At 44.9% G+C, this 15,939-nt stretch overlaps 1 protein-coding gene across 1 annotated transcript in view; it reads left to right on the top strand.

Annotated features, from left to right (window-relative positions):
• The window catches only part of RSU1 (Ras suppressor protein 1), a 62,664-nt gene extending 48,189 nt beyond the window's left edge, over nucleotides 1-14,475 (top strand). Inside the window, exon 9 of the mRNA XM_083405840.1 lies at nucleotides 14,029-14,475. Within this exon, the coding sequence (XP_083261966.1) occupies nucleotides 14,029-14,131 (103 nt within the window). The 3' untranslated portion in view covers nucleotides 14,132-14,475. The remainder of the gene's footprint in view (nucleotides 1-14,028) is intronic.
• Nucleotides 14,476-15,939: the final 1,464 nt, after the last annotated feature.

The following is a 15,939-nucleotide window of genomic DNA, read 5'->3' as shown; positions in this document are numbered from 1 at the left end:
CTGGCGAGCCAGCACAGCACACGGAACGCCGTTTACCTTCCCACTGGTAAGCGGTCCCTATTTATCTACTTGCACCCGGGGGTGCTTTCGAACTGCTAGGTTGGCAGGTGCTGGGACCAAATGACGGGAGCGCATCCCGCCGCGGGGATTCGAACCGCCGACCATGCGATCGGCAAGTCCTAGGCGCTGAGGTTTTACCCACAGCGCCACCCGCGTCCCACTAGTTCACATATTAATTTTTTGTTGGTTATTTTTACCCCTAATGTACAGAAGAGCAGGATGCGAACACAATGCCATAATAAGCAATCACAGGCAACCTGAGGACCGCATTGACGTTTGGTAATCCTCCAAATCCAGTGGGTAGTGTGGTCATTGCACACTCAGTTGCATACGGGAGCAAGCCCCCACCTCATACTTCTCAAGCATTTATTATTAATGATTGATTGATTGATTGATTGAGTTTATACACCTCCCTATACCCAGAGGTCTCAGGGCAGTTCACAAAAAAGCGCACAACATATATAATCAGAATAAAAACAACCCAATAACGGAAAGAGAGAGAGAGAGAGAGAGAGAGAGAGAGAGAGAAGAGCCACATTTTAAAAGGGTATAGTATATCAAACAGGTCAACCAAAGGCCTGGTTTAAAATGAATGTTTTGCCGGGCGCCTAAAGGTGTGTAATGAAGGCACCAGGCAAACTTCCCTTGGGAGAGCATTCCACAGATGGGGAGCCACTGCAGAGAAGGCCCGTTCTCGTATTGCCATTTAGCTCTGCACACACCCAGTCTTCTGCATCTCTGCCCCAGCTGAAGCTTCCAGACTGTCTTCTGCAGCTACTTTGATAGTTAGGCTGAGTTTTGAAAGTTAGTAAAGGGACAATTAATCCTTGTGTGGTCCTCGGCATGTTCCACTGACGTTTTATTTTAGTGAAAACTTGCCTTTTGGGTTACCACTTACCAGTATTTTGTGTTCACATTGCGCTCTCTCTCTCTCTCTCTGTGTGTGTGTGTGTGTGTGTGTAAGTGGCACAGGTTGAAATGCCTCCTGCTTTTGTGCGGCCCAAGCGATTTAATGAATGCATTTGCCACAATACAGTATCAGACTTCCATCTGAAGGCTGTAAACATTTTTCAGATCTGTTTCAGATCGCCATGCATCTAGCTGAAATTTTCCCTCCAGTTGAAGCCTATCCATCATTCTTAAGGCTATCTAATATCCTCCTTTTTTCTATTCAATGAGATGATATCTTATTATCCTTTTCACTGAGTCACCGTATTTTATGTGTTCAGCTGACACTGTCCGGATGCATGTCCTTCAGTTCAGATAGTTGTGCATCACGGGACACAGAATTCCCCAAACCTAAGATTATGGCAGAAGGTTATAGCACATGGGGATATTGTGCTGCCCATGACCACCCTTAGCTGTGAGTGCTATTGAGAGATATCAGATGACAGCAGGTTTTATTGATAGTCAAAAGGAGTATCTGTATATATGTATATATGATTCAGCCTCATTTAAATGCTGAAAGCAGTCTGAATAGTAATTTAGAGAGAGGGAGCACCCACCATTTGTGGGCCTTTAATCAAATTGTCGCTTTATATGTATATGCAGTTGGATAGCAATGCTTCCAAACAGTGCAAGAGCTCTAGTGTGGCAGCTTAAGGGCTTATGCACTGATTGTAGCGCATAAGCATGAACCTCCAAATAACCCAGCCCTGGTTTCTGCAGCTCCACTTTTTCCTTTGGCAGGCAGGCGCAAGGGCAGCAGCAATGACTGCAGCTGACACCTGGAACTGGTTTCCACCTGCTGCTTAACTTTGTCCAACCCAATGCACCTTTGTGGACATGCTAAAGCAGGGGTGGGAAGCCTGTGGCTTCTGGACATTGTTGGACTCCAGTTCGCATCAGGACCAGCCAGCGTGGCCAATGACTAGGCATGATGAGAGATGCAGTCTCACAACGGAGGGTCTGACTGCGCTGGCTGAACCTTTTCTCCATAGTGAGTCAAAAGCAGCTGAAGGCAGGGGTGCCTTTTAGACATTTTTAAACATCTCTGCTTCATATATTACTGTAATAAAGAACCACAGAAAGGAAAGGAAATGCCTCAGCATAGGAACAGAAGAAGTGGGCTTGGACCAGGTCCATCTGGCTCAATATTGCAGACTCTGACTGGCAACAGCTCTTTGGTGCCCCTAGTAGAGTGAGAGGTCTGCTGCTACCATGTCCCTTTTGGAGAAGCCAAGGGCCCTTCATTCTGCAGTGCATGAGCGCTGCTCACTGCCCAAGATCGCAAAAGGGATTACTCAAAAAGAAGCGAGGTTCCTTTTGCCTTCTAAGCTCCAGTTCAATGTCTGCCTTGGACCTCACGCCAGCAAACAGCAGCAGCTGCCAATGCCATTATCTGAACCTATCGTTGGGGATGACAGTAATGAACATCAAGTCACTTATCAGCTAATTCAATCTCAGTGGAAGCTCATTACCAATCAATAACACCTCTTCCTGAGTTCTAGCATTTGTAAGCCAAGTGGAAATATCTGATGCACTTTGAAATCTGGAAGTTGTTTTGATTTGTCTTGAGGGATTATTATTTTTGGTATGTATTTCCACAGCCAAAATTATCACATTTTTAAAAGGGGTGGCTGCTTAGCTACCTTTTGTGACAGGGATGAGCGTCTTCAGTGGAGATGAGAATTCTGCAAGGACCACATAGGTGCATTTGCATGGAAGTGGCTGAATGAGTCCCTGGTGCTATCAAAGCCACGGCAACTTACAAGACGTGATTAGATTGGGGTGTTTACATTTTCAGTTACTCGGATAAGGTGTTCATTCCCAGTTGAAAATAATGCATATTGGGGAAATGTGTTGCTGTTAGTTACATAAATTGTATACTAATCTTCACTTATATACCTGATCATAAGAGCTACTTGAGGTTGGTCCAATAAATGATATCACCTTGCCTATTTTACATCTGCTATTCTCAAACTCTTAACGATGCAGGAACCGTCTGTACCAGTTTTAATTAAATACAGAATTTGAAGTAGATGCAGCCAAATAATCAAAGGCATCAACAGCTCAATGTATCAGAAATATATATTCAAATTTTTCTATGCGTTGGGAATTTGTCCTTGCTGGGCCCTGATCTGAAGTAAAGCAAATGGAAATACCGTATTTTTCGTCCCATAGGACGCTCCGTCCCATAGGACGCACCTACTTTTTTGGGGGGGAAATAAAGGAAAAAATTTTTTCCCTTTATTTCCCCCCCAAAACCAGGTTGGGGAACAGTGGGATGGCGGCGCTGCGCCTCCCCGCTGTCCCCCGAGCTTGTGGGGCTGGCCGATGTCTGCCCGGCGCGAGGGCGCTCTGCTTCAGGGCGCCCCATGCGCCGGGCGGCAGGCTGCCGCCCGCAAGCCTTGCGCGCCGGGGGGAGTTCTCCCCCGGCGCGCAAGGCTTGCTGACACTTGCGCGGAGCACGGGGCGTCCTCCGAAGGGCGCCCCGTGTTCCGCGCTGCAGGCTGCCGCCGGCAAGCCTTGCGCGCCGGGGGGAGTTCTCCCCCGGCGCGCAAGGCTTGCTGACGCTTGCGCGGAGCACGGGGCGTCCTCCGAAGGGCGCCCCGTGTTCCGCGCTGCAGGCTGCCGCCGGCAAGCCTTGCGCGCCGGGGGGAGTTCTCCCCCGGCGCGCAAGGCTTGCTGACGCTTGCGCGGAGCACGGGGCGTCCTCCGAAGGGCGCCCTGTGTTCCGCGCTGCAGGCTGCCGCCGGCAAGCCTTGCGCGCCGGGGGGAGTTCTCCCCCGGCGCGCAAGGCTTGCTGACCCTTGCGCGGAGCACGGGGCGTCCTCCGAAGGGCGCCCCGTGTTCCGCGCTGCAGGCTGCCGCCCGCAAGCCTTGCGCGCGGGGGGGAGTTCTCCCCCGGTGCGCAAGGCTTGCTGACGCTTGCGCGGAGCACTGGGCGTCCTCCGAAGGGCGCCCCGTGTTCCGCGCTGCAGGCTACGGCCCGCAAGCCTTGCGCGCGGGGGGGGAGTTCTCCCCCGGTGCGCAAGGCTTGCTGACGCTTGCGCGGAGCACTGGGCGTCCTCCGAAGGGCGCCCCGTGCTCCGCGCTGCAGGCTGCCGCCCGCAAGCCTTGCGCGCCCAGGGGAACTCCCCCCAGGTGCGCAAGGCTTGCGGATAGCTTCCTGGAGCCTGGAGAGCAAGAGGTGTCGGTGCGCACCGACGCCTCTCACTCTCCAGGCTTCCGCGAAAACCTGCATTCGCCCCATAGGACGCACACACATTTCCCCTTCATTTTTGGAGGGGAAAAAGTGCGTCTTATAGGGCGAAAAATACGGTAAGTCTTATGGATTTCATTGGAACTTGATTCCAAATAAGCATATCTGTGATTCCAGCCCCTTTCCCTGCCTTTTCTTCAAACTTGAAGGCAGCGTTTTAAAAAATATAAAAACTTTACGTGGCAATTTTGTAGCCTAGTGGACATTCAATATAAAATGATTTTATATCATAGCTGCAGGTGTGTTTGGTGCTAAACCCCCCCTGGGAAGGAAAATATACTGCATGTACCTTGCTTAAAAAATACAGCCTGTGAGCATTCATGTTTTAATTCAAGTTAAGATAAAACAGGAATTGATGTTGCGGGGTGTCAGTGTGAGCTGTTGCACAGTGGTAAATATTTGAGCATCGGCAGACAGTTAAAGTAGGAAAAACCAGGACCAATTCTTAAGTCGATAACGTTGTCACAAACTTTGCAGAATTAAGTTGTTTGACTGTCTTTCCCTGGTGATTTGGCTGCAGTTTGAAATGTCTTTGCATTAAGATTTCATGCTTGGGTCTCTACTCTCTATGATCATCAATCAGAAGATGAACACATCAAGGGTCTCTCTGTCTCTCTCTCTTTTTGTAGGATTAGTTAAATGTGTTGGCAGACATATGAGAAACATTTGGTATTTCTGTGCTCATATATATATATATATCATAAGCAGAAACATTCCTTCTACCTGAAGCAGCAACACATATTCAACTTGCATGATTAATCAATATCCCTGCATTAGAAGAACAGATATAAAACTCTTTTATGTACCAAAGCTTTCAGGGTTACCAACAGTAAACCACAGCAAGTGGTTCTCAAGCATTCAGCCAAGGGAATTGGATAGTAATACTTTTCAGTGACAGTGTAAATGAACAAATAAAATAGCCAGGTAAGAAGAACGTACCACTGACCCAGCTGGGATGAGCACTTGAGACTTCATAAAGCACGGTTTATGAATGAGTGCTGGGGCCAGGCTCCCCTCCCTCCTCCTGTCAGACATTGGCTTTGGTACAAGGGCCCAGGTTTATAATGCCCCCTCCTGTCTGAATCGGGGAACTCTGGGAGCAGGAAGGAACCAAGTGAGAACATTGGGCATGTGTGTGCTAAACCATTAAGTGTGGCTTACCACGACTGCTACTGACACTGTTTGAGAGCCTTACACCTCTGTTACATGCATGGGAGATCCCTTCACTCCCAACTTAACTCTTTACCACATAGGCCTGGGATAGTGGAAACAGTCTTGGGGAAAGGCAAATCCATGCCACAGGGTTTCTTATACAGTGGTACCTCGGGTTAAGTACTTAATTCGTTCTGGAGGTCCGTTCTTAACCTGAAACTGTTCTTAACCTGAAGCACCACTTTAGCTAATGGGGCCTCCTGCTGCCGCTGTGCCGCCGGAGCATGATTTCAGTTCTCATCCTGAAGCAAAGTTCTTAACCTGAGGTACTATTTCTGGGTTAGGGGAGTGCGTAACCTGAAGTGTATGTAACCTGAAGCGTATGTAACCCAATGTACCACTGTACAAGCATCCCATTTTCATCCCTGACCCTGGTGAACCTCAGCACTTAGACACAGTTTGGGAGCCTCATCATCAGATGGGTGGCATATAAGTAATAGATTATGATTATTATGCTGCCTATCTCACTGGGCTGCCCCAGCCACTCTGGGCAGCTTTCAACAAATTATAAAACCACAGTGAAACATCAAACATTAAATATTCCCTGTACTGGGCTGCCTTCAGAGGTCTTCTAAAAGGTGTATAGTTATAAAAAGGTAAAAGGTAAGGACCCCTGGACGGTTAAGTCCAATCAAAGGCGACTATGGGGTTGCAGTGCTCATCTCGCTCTCAGGCTGAGGGAGCTGGCGTTTGTCCACAGACAGCTTTCCAGGTCATGTGGCTAGCATGACTAAACTGCTACTGGTGCACAGAGGACCATGATGACTGCCAGAGCGCACAGAAACGCTGTTTACCTTCCCGCCACAGCGGTACCTATTTATCTAATTGCACTGGCATGCTTTCAAACTGCTAGGTAGGCAGGAGCTGGGACAGAGCAACAGGAGCTCATCCTATAGCGGGGATTCAAACCGCTGACCTTCCGATCAGCAAGCCCAAGAGGCTTAGTGGTTTAGACCACAGCGCCACCCTTGTATAGTTATATATCTCCTTGACAGGGCAGGTGCGACTTCTGAGAAGGACTTCTGCCTGGTTCCCTGTAACCGTGCAATGAGGGAACCACCAGAAGGCCCTCAGAGCTGGATCTCAGTGTCTGGGCTGAACGATGGGAGTCGAGATGCTCCTTCAGATACAGGGCCAAGGTTGCTTAGGGCTTTACAGGTCAGCACCAACACTTTGAATTGTGCTAGCAAAATATAGGGTGGGCTGGCACTACAAGAGTCTTGAGTATGCTCCATGAACACACTGAAATACATAAAAGCTTCAGGATGGATCACCTTGGTACACCCAATGATTTGATTATTCCTCCTAATTTTGATGTGTTCCAGTTCATTATCTTCTCATTAGGTTTCAAGTGTAGCCCATAGAGACCTAAGACAATCTAGAAAGCTAAATATCAGAATGTGAACAACGCTAACACCTCTGGCGCTGTCTCTGTTTGCTTTTTGCTCAGTTACAATTTTAACACAATCATCTTAAGTAACAATGAGCCGATTATGTTCCATCGTTATTCCCCCACCCCCCTCCTTCTGAAAAATGTAACAAACGCAGGGGGGGGGGAATCTAATGAGAACTAATGGAGAAATATCCAAGAGGCTTAACTTATGATCTGTGTTCATTACAGCAAGTGACATTTTCACTGCAGTTTTACTACAAAGATTGGCTGGCACAGAGTGAGAGTCACAGCCGAATAAACTCTCAATCAGTCTTACCTCCATGGTGATAGGTTATGAAAAATTGCTGAGGGCCTTCATAATGTCTGTATCATTCCTTAATTGATGGTGGGTTGCTTTGCTTTGAAAGTGCTGATGAGTAAGTGGAGAAAGGACTCCCCTTTGCAACCTGTACTGTTTCGACACAGTCATGCGGAATACACATATGTGCAACCCTGACACTCTGTAGCAACAGATAATGGGAGCAGCTGCTAATTAGCAGACTCTTCTCCACAAGGCCTTGGTGGTAATCTTGTGCTTTTGCAAGTTTTGTTTTGTGAGATGTAAAACAACAACAAACAAACAACATCATCATGTGAATTTAAAATTGGGTCTGGGAATTACCATGGGATTGGAGCCTATAGCTAATCACCCTTGTTATGCATTTTCAGGCCTGTAAAGATGACTTTGTATCTCACACTTTAGGCTTTCTACTCTCATGTAATGTGGGCCATGGCAATGAGGGGACGAGAGCAGCACTAATCCCACCAAACATAATGCAAAACTAGAATCCTCTTTCAAACTGGTGCTATATCTGCAGCTGGCACTCTCCCTTGCATACTGTCCAGCCATACTATTGGGAGCTTTCCAACTTTTGATGGTATCCTGTCCACTTTTAAGAGAAACAGAGAGAGAGAGCCTGCAATAACATAAGAAAAGCACGGACCATATCCAGGCAGTCTTGAAGAAAGCTGATTTTTCTAGATCCAGTCAGGAATTCAGTCAGGCTTTGGGCCTGGTTTTGGCACAGAAACTGCTTTTGGTCACCCTGTATAATGACAGATGTAAGAGTGGCAGAGGAAATGTGCTCCTGTTAATTTTCCTTGACCTCTCAGTGGCTTTCGATATCATCAACCATGGTAGTCTTCTGGAACAGCTGTCGGAGTTGGGGTAGGAGGCACCACTTTGCGGTGGTTCTGGTCCTACTTGGGTAGGTGATGTTGGAGGAGTTCTCTTTGGCCCTGTGGAGCCTTGAATGTGAGGTTCCTCATGGTTTTATTTTATCCCTCATGCTGTTTAGCATCTACATGAAACTACTGAGTGGGGTCATCTGGAGTTTGAGAGTATGTTGTCAGCTATATACTGATGACACACAGCTCTCCTTCTCCTTTAGTTCTGCAGGTGGGGCAGTGGATGTGCTGGACCATTATCTTGTCTCAGTAATGGACTAGATGAGAGATAATAAACTGAAGCTCAATCCAGATAAGACTGAAGCACTGTTGGTGGGCGGTTCCCTAGACTGGATGGATAAGAGGTTGCCTGCTCTTGATGGGGTTACACTTCCCCTGAAGGAGCAGGTATGTTGCTTGGGGCCGTATTCTTCGAACTTTTGCTGTCGCCTGATTTCACAGTGAAGTCAGGTGACTGGTTTTCGTCCACACAATAAAGCACATGATGCTCTTTTAGCTGAGTGATACCAGTGGTGTAATAGGGCCATCTAGAGGTAATTCGGAATCTTCTGGGCCAAAAGACTATAGAGGTTGACTGGCCCTGCTATGTAGGAATTGCCCCTTTACCTAAATAACCTAATTATTGACCCCATTTTGCTCTGCGGGCAAAGTTTTTGTAAGGCAACCACTTGGGGAGTCAAGACTCCCCAGGTGAGGATGGTAGCCCTGCTTGAGAATTCAAAAGAATGTGTGAGGGCTTAAACACTGCCGAGAGTGACAGAGAAACATGCAGCAACCCCACACCTCTGTCCCCATACGTCCTGGATTTCCCAGACATAGCTGGAATACTGCAGTCGGAAGCAGTGTCCGGGTGGAAATCGCTAAAATGTCCGGGAAAATCCGGACATATGGCAACCCGTGTCGGCAGTGTTGTTTTTGGTGGTTTTCCTTAAAAATAGCTCAGAAACTTCAACAGCTTTGCAAAAAAACAAAACAAAACCCTCAACAACTTTTGTGTCCGGATTTTCACTTTTTTGAATATGGCAACCCTACCATATATGACTCTCCCTTCCCCTCCTGAGCTTTCCCCTGTTAAACACAAAAGTCTCAAGGCAGAGTCGTAACTGTCTGGCACAGCATGTCAGTAACACTGTCCCCCCCCCCCCTCTTGCCCATTTTGAAATACATGCTTGGTTTTTGTAAGAGACCAAATGATGAAAATATTCCAGAATAGACCAAAATATTGTGGCATCAAGCCAACGTGATGAAATAAGTCTGAGGCAGGCTAGAGGAGAGCAATGTCTCAATTCTGAAATCTGCAGGAATATTTTCATTCTGCTGTGCAAGTTATTTCGCTCATACATACTGCTAAAGCATCTAAAATCGGCACTTTCTCCAGGACTGAGTATGTGGCTTAACCATGCAGTGAGAAATCAATGCATTTTCCCAGAGAACCATAAACCACCTATTTCTAAGGTGGCATCTTGCATTGCCACATTTTCATAACTTAAGGCTTCATCAGCCAGTTTTGTGATGGGGATGATAATAATCATTAATAATAATAGACTGTTCCATCCAAAATCAGCTGAAACCTACTCATGCACAAACATGTAGAGTGTTGCCCCCCAAGAGCATCGTATCTATTTGTAGTTGAGTTTGTTCTGTTTCCCTTTCAGCCCAACCATTTCAAAAAGCATAGCCTTGGCCTATTGACATTTTCAGTGCTTAGCAAGGGAACCTAACTGGGAGTGGAATTACTTTCAAAATATTTTCACATTTTCCAGCCCCTTTAATAGCCCTTGTTAAAGTTATAAGCCTTAATAAAAGGATTTATAGCTTCAGTGTCTGAGGTTTTCAGGCCTCTTGATTTATGCTTTAAATTGCAGCATTTAGCACTTCGCACTTTAATTTAGACAGATCACCTATTTTCTTAAATGCTTAAGTAATGTACCAAGCTGCAGTTATTGATTCTCTTTGCATTTATTACAAAGGAGGCTGTATTTGCTGCTTCCTCTTGGGAATGCCCCTCCTGAACTGCAGGCTGGCTAGTGACAGCTTAGGCCCCTGATACATAACCAAAGACCTTGCCTAATATCCCTGCAACTGCTCAGGGAATTTTTATTAAGTAAAGGCATCATTAAAGTGGACAGAATGATGAAGTTTAATGAGCATCTTTCTCCCTTATTGTTAGTTTTGCTGTAGCAGCCAGAGCGTTCTCATTTGTTACCCTCAGTGGGGCAGGGTAGAGACTGCACGGTGTTTCTTCAGATACCCTTTTTTTGTTTCGTTTATAGATTTGCATATTATATACACTTGTGTGCTGTTGCAGAGAGTGTATTTATAACCAGACTCTATAGCAAAGAAAAACCCAGAAAATCTTATTATGGAGGGTTTTGGGTTGTTGTTGTTTTTTTTTAAAAAAAAGTATTTTCAGACTGACATTAAATCCTCTAGAAAACTATTTGCCCTTTTCCTTAATGAGGAATCTGCGCACAACGTGGAGGTTCTGGCTGTGCCGTTGTTTAGAGAGGCCGTGCCATTTATCAGTTACGATTATAGCGCCAACAACTTTTTAGTTGCCACACAGCATAATTACAGACGTCTGAAGGACATGAAATCTTGGTTTTATGCTATGATCTCATTATTGCTCTGCGGAGATTTGCATGGAGCATCCCATTTAAACTGACCGTTGTGGGGAGAGTGATTTGCAGGCTAGTCTTTTAACTTGGCCTTATATAATCAACAGCTAATGTGTGAACATGAAGCGTTAACAGGAAGGACAAATGGAAACTTGTTAGGATTCAGTGTATTTTATTTTATTTTTACATTTTAAATACATAATATTCAGAGTTTCTTTGCACAGTGTAGGTTCTGATACTTGCACACACACATATCTGTGTAAATCAGAGGATAGAATCATTAGGGATGCCTCAGTCTCTGCTTGTTCTCTTGGCCTTTGCACACACACTCAAGGGTCAGGCAGTCCAACCTAGTTAGTTGTGTCCCCTGCACTATAAGTGGCTGGCTACTCAGATTTATTTCTGTGATTCTTATCTTACCATCCTGTTATTGTAAATACTTAATGAATAATTTTTATTGTTGCCTCCACGTTATCATGGTTACATCTGTGTGTCTTTCTTTGTCAGCATACACTGAAAAGAGCCTGGAATGCAATTCTAAACTGCTTTGAGACATTTTATGTAGCAAGTGGTAAATACAGTGGTGCCTCGCAAGACGAAAAGAATCCGTTCCGTCTCTTCGTCTAGCGGTTTTTTCGTCTTGCGAAGCAAGCCCATTAGCGGATTAGCACGATTAGCGGTTTAGCGGCTATTAGAGGTTTAAGGGATTAGCGGATTAGCTGCTGAAAGGCTATTAGCAGCTTAGTGCCTTAGAAAAAGGGGGTGGGGAGCGGAAAAAAACCCCCCAGGAATCGCAAGACATTTTCGTCTTGCGAAGCAAGCCCATAGCAAATTCGTCCTGCGAAGCACCTCCAAAACTGAAAAGCCTTTCGTCTAGCGGGTTTTCCGTCTTGCGAGGCATTCGTCTTGCGGGGCACCACTGTAAATGCAAATAATCATAATAATTACTAGTTTACTTTATGATGGCACTTGCTGGGAAGAACGGATGGTTGGAGTTCATCTGTTTCTTTGAAGCACTAAGCCTGCAGTCCTAACCCCACTTACCTGGGCATAAGCCTTATTGAACCCCCAACTCGGACAGCCGCTCCAGAAGGATTAGCATGGTTGATGGTATTGAAAGCTGCTGAGAAGTTGAGGAGAATTGCCAGGGAACTGTTTCCCCTGTCTCTCTCCCATCATACAGGGTGATCAAAGCAGTTTTTGTGCCAAAATCAGGCCTAAACCCTAACTGAAATGGATCTAGAAAACCAGTTTCCTCCAAGACCACCTAGATCTTGGTCCATGACCAACTGATCAAGGACCTTGGCCCAACATCTGGAGGGCCACAGGTTTCCCCACCCTTGTCTGCACTGATTGGCAACAACTCTCAAACTTAGGTCTCTGCCAGACCTACCTGGAGATGCTAAGAATTGAGCATGGATTTTTTTTTAACATAGTTCATGTGCTCCGCAACTGAGTTACAGCCCTTCCCCAATGCCCTTCCAGAATGTGACTGTTTGGCTTTTTAAAGAAGAAAGAGTAATTCATTCTGAAGCTGAGTGTCAGGCTTGGTTGAGAATATGTTTGCATACAACAGGTGCCGGGTTTTTCTTGAGCTAGTCCCATCACTTCCGCCAGAGCAGTCCCCTTTCAAAAACAAGAAAGTTTGGGGATCTCTTTTCTTTCTTGACACACAGAGTATCTTCCAAAAGGTTCTTTGTCAACAGAGAAAGTTTACATTTGTATCCTGTTTTGTCTCGAAGGCTTTTAATTTTGCTTTAAGTAGGAATTACTCATAAATTATCCATTAATTGCTCTCTGGTGTTCAGTGTAAATCCTCTCAGCCTTAGAGTCTATTTAGCTTTCCTGTGAGTGCCAGCAATCTTAATTGTAGGATACTTCGTCAACATTTAATCAGGGGTCTGTATTAATGTGGCATTGATGTGTTGGTAGCTCTCTTGCAACAATCCATCATGTGTGAGCAGGCAGAGAAGACTCTGACACCATTGCTCTGTGTCACTTTATCAAGCCCTCGAGTATTCTGGTTACGCAGCCAGTTCACTCTCTGTTACATCGACATTCCATCTTGCCAATTCAACCCAATTTTTGTCAATGTCTCCAAGGTTAAGAATTAAGAAGCCTGGATCTTCTTCCTGCAAAACTGTTGTGTAAAAACGCTTATGCTTTGGCTTGGAAGTAGTAGAAATGTCATAGCATGTAGAAATAGGTGTTTTTTTAAAAAAAAAGATATAATTAGATATAGATAGATAGATAGATAGATAGATAGATAGATAGATAGACACTCTCTCTCTCTCTCTCTCTCTATATATATATGCATACACACACACACACACACACACACACATTTTAACAACAAAAACAAATAGAACATGAACTGAATACAAACAAACTGCTGGCATATGGTTACACAATAGGATGGCGTTTTAGAACAGGAGTAGCCAGCCTGCTCCCCTCCAGATGATGGACTCCAACTGCTATCAGCCCCAGCCAACATGGTTGATGGTCAAGGATGGTGGGAACTCGAGTCTACCGCTTTGGCTACCATGGTCTTAGAAGGGGGGGGGGGGTCAGAGCACAGAACTGACCTTGAAATCCCATTTCCAAGTTCAAGCAAGCAGGATTATTTGGAAATAATCCTTCCAAAGCATTATTTATGTTTCCAGCAATTTGTCGTCACATTCCTCGTGGTTGATGAACATTATGAACATCCAGCACATGTCCACAGAATTGGTCATTCTGACCACCCACCCATCCTGCACAAGTTATTCTGTTTTAATTTCTCTGCCAGTGTCAACTGTGACACCTTTCCCATCAGCCTTCCATTGTGAAGGACTGCAAGAAACCTGGGAGGAACCACTGCCCAAATGATGATGCCCAGTGGGGTAGTGATTCCTTGGGGCAGCTGAGGCCTAGATATTTGATCAGACTAGTTGGATCCTTGTTTAATGGATAAACAAGCCTTGTTATTTTTGGGATTTTTTTTTCCATTTATTATTAATTTTATTGTTATTATTATTGTTGTTGTTGTTGCAAGACAACAGCATAAATATGGAACAATGATGTGTGACGAATAGGCTCATTGCCAGTGAGCCATCTCCAACACAATCACAAATGGAGGATGAGGTGGTTGTCAGGACGGATGATTTTTAATAAAATGATGCTCTTGTTTTCTAAGCCTCCTTGAGTCCCATCAGAGGAAAAAGCTGGGTATAACTAAATTAACAATGATGATGACAGTAATAATTGTTTTATATGCTGGACTTGAGTTCAGGGAAGGCACTAACATGTTCTTTGTGTTCCTTGTTTCTCCATAGCCTTTATGGCAGACACATGCAGGCGAACCCCGAACCACCCAAGAAGAACAATGACAAGTCCAAGAAGATCAGCCGGAAGCCTTTAGCTGCCAAGAACAAATAAGCCAACTGTATTCACCATTCCTCTAATTGTATTATTATTATTGCATGTCCAATTCTTTTATATACTTTTTTGCTAGCAGAAATGGATGTTTTATAAAATAAAAACAAGGAATACCTTTTTATATCCACAGCTACTCACAAAGTGTAAACTGCATTGGCTAAGTAATCCATTATAATTACTAATTTCTGCTTAAATCATATAGACTTTATTGACTCTCAGAACATGTATGAAATGCACTTTTGGCTTAACTAATTCACACAGCTGGCTACACTTTATTGCAGCACCAAACCATGTCTCAATCATATTTTATGTAATACTCCAAATAAAATCATTTTTGTACCATATGTTGCTTTCTTCTCCCCTTTCCTGGATTTTGTGGCATGTTTCATTTGTATTAGAGGAAGTAGGTTCAGTTATATGTGGTACATCTTCTTAATTGCATTTTTAAAAAATAATGTTTGAGTGGGCAAACACAGGCTGCATGTACACAGCTATTAAAAAAAACATTCTGAAAATGCTCTGAAAAAACCTGTTTCCACCCCCTTCGTTCAGCCCGGACACTGACGTCCAGCGCTGAGGGCCTTCTGGCAGTTCCCTTGATGCGAGAAGCCAAGTTACAGGGAACCAGGCAGAGGGCCTTCTTGGTAGTGGCACCCGCCCTGTGGAATGCCCTCCCACCAGATGTCAAAGAGAACAATTACTACAGACTTTTAGAAGACATCTGAAGGCAGTTATCACTGAGGAGCGCTACCAGCTTTTAATGTTTGACGGACTACTGTATTTTAATACTTTGTTGGAAGCCACCCTGAGTGGCTGGGGAAACCCAGCCAGATGGGCGGGGTATAAATAATAAACTATTATTATTACTACTACTACTATAATGGAAAATGTCAAGAGTTCCGATTTTAGCTCTACAGCACCATCTGGCGTCAGTGTTATAACGCATTTATAATGTTACCTACTGTGGACTCTGCTACATTAGTAAAAATATAAGGAGATCCATTAAGCTGCTTTATCTTGAGTCAGTCCATTGGTCCATCTAGACCAGTAAAGTCCTCTCTGACTGGCAAAGGCTCTCAGTTATCTTGTGCAGAGCGCTTTTCCAGCATTGCCACACAACAGATCATTTAAAATGGTGACGTCTGTGCAACTTTCTGCATAAAAAGGAAGCCTCATCTACCACCAGACTACTGATGTCACTGCTACATTAACTGTTGCCAGTTGAGCTCAGCTAGTTTGGTGTCTTCAAAGTTCTCTTGGACTGCTATGACAGTTTACAGCCCGGATGCACAGTCAATGAATAAAATGAAATAATTATCAATTTCCTAAATTCATATTAACATCATCAACAGCAACATTCAATAACAAACCATGCGAATCTTTTGCCCGCCCCATTGATGACGTGGAAGTGGCCTTCCTAATTCTGGGTGCACCAAGAAGAACCGACACAAACTCAGTCACACACACAACTGGATCTGTAGGTCTCAGAACCACTCATCCAATGCCCCCAGTTCCCAAAATGGAAGGAAATGACCTCCTGCACCACCAGCAAAAAAGGGGCTAAGAATTGTATCCAACCAAATTCTACTCGGACCCACTGAACGAATCAAAGTTAGTCCTGACCATTGATTTCAGTAGGTCTACTCTGAGTGTATCAAGCATTGGCAACAACCCCAAGCTTCATCTTTTTAGCCCTACTAGGGAACCTCATTTAAAACATGGCACTTTCTGCGTAAGACGTGATAAATTTTAATCAGCTTCTCTGCTTTCTGATTGGTGTGTCACAATGCTTTCCTTGAACATCTTCC

This window comes from Podarcis tiliguerta (assembly GCF_965153285.1).
Source record: "Podarcis tiliguerta genome assembly, chromosome: 12".
NCBI classification, from domain to species: Eukaryota; Metazoa; Chordata; class Lepidosauria; order Squamata; family Lacertidae; genus Podarcis; species Podarcis tiliguerta.
The sequence above is the reverse complement of the archived record's forward strand: the minus strand, read 5'-3'. Positions and strand labels throughout refer to the sequence as shown.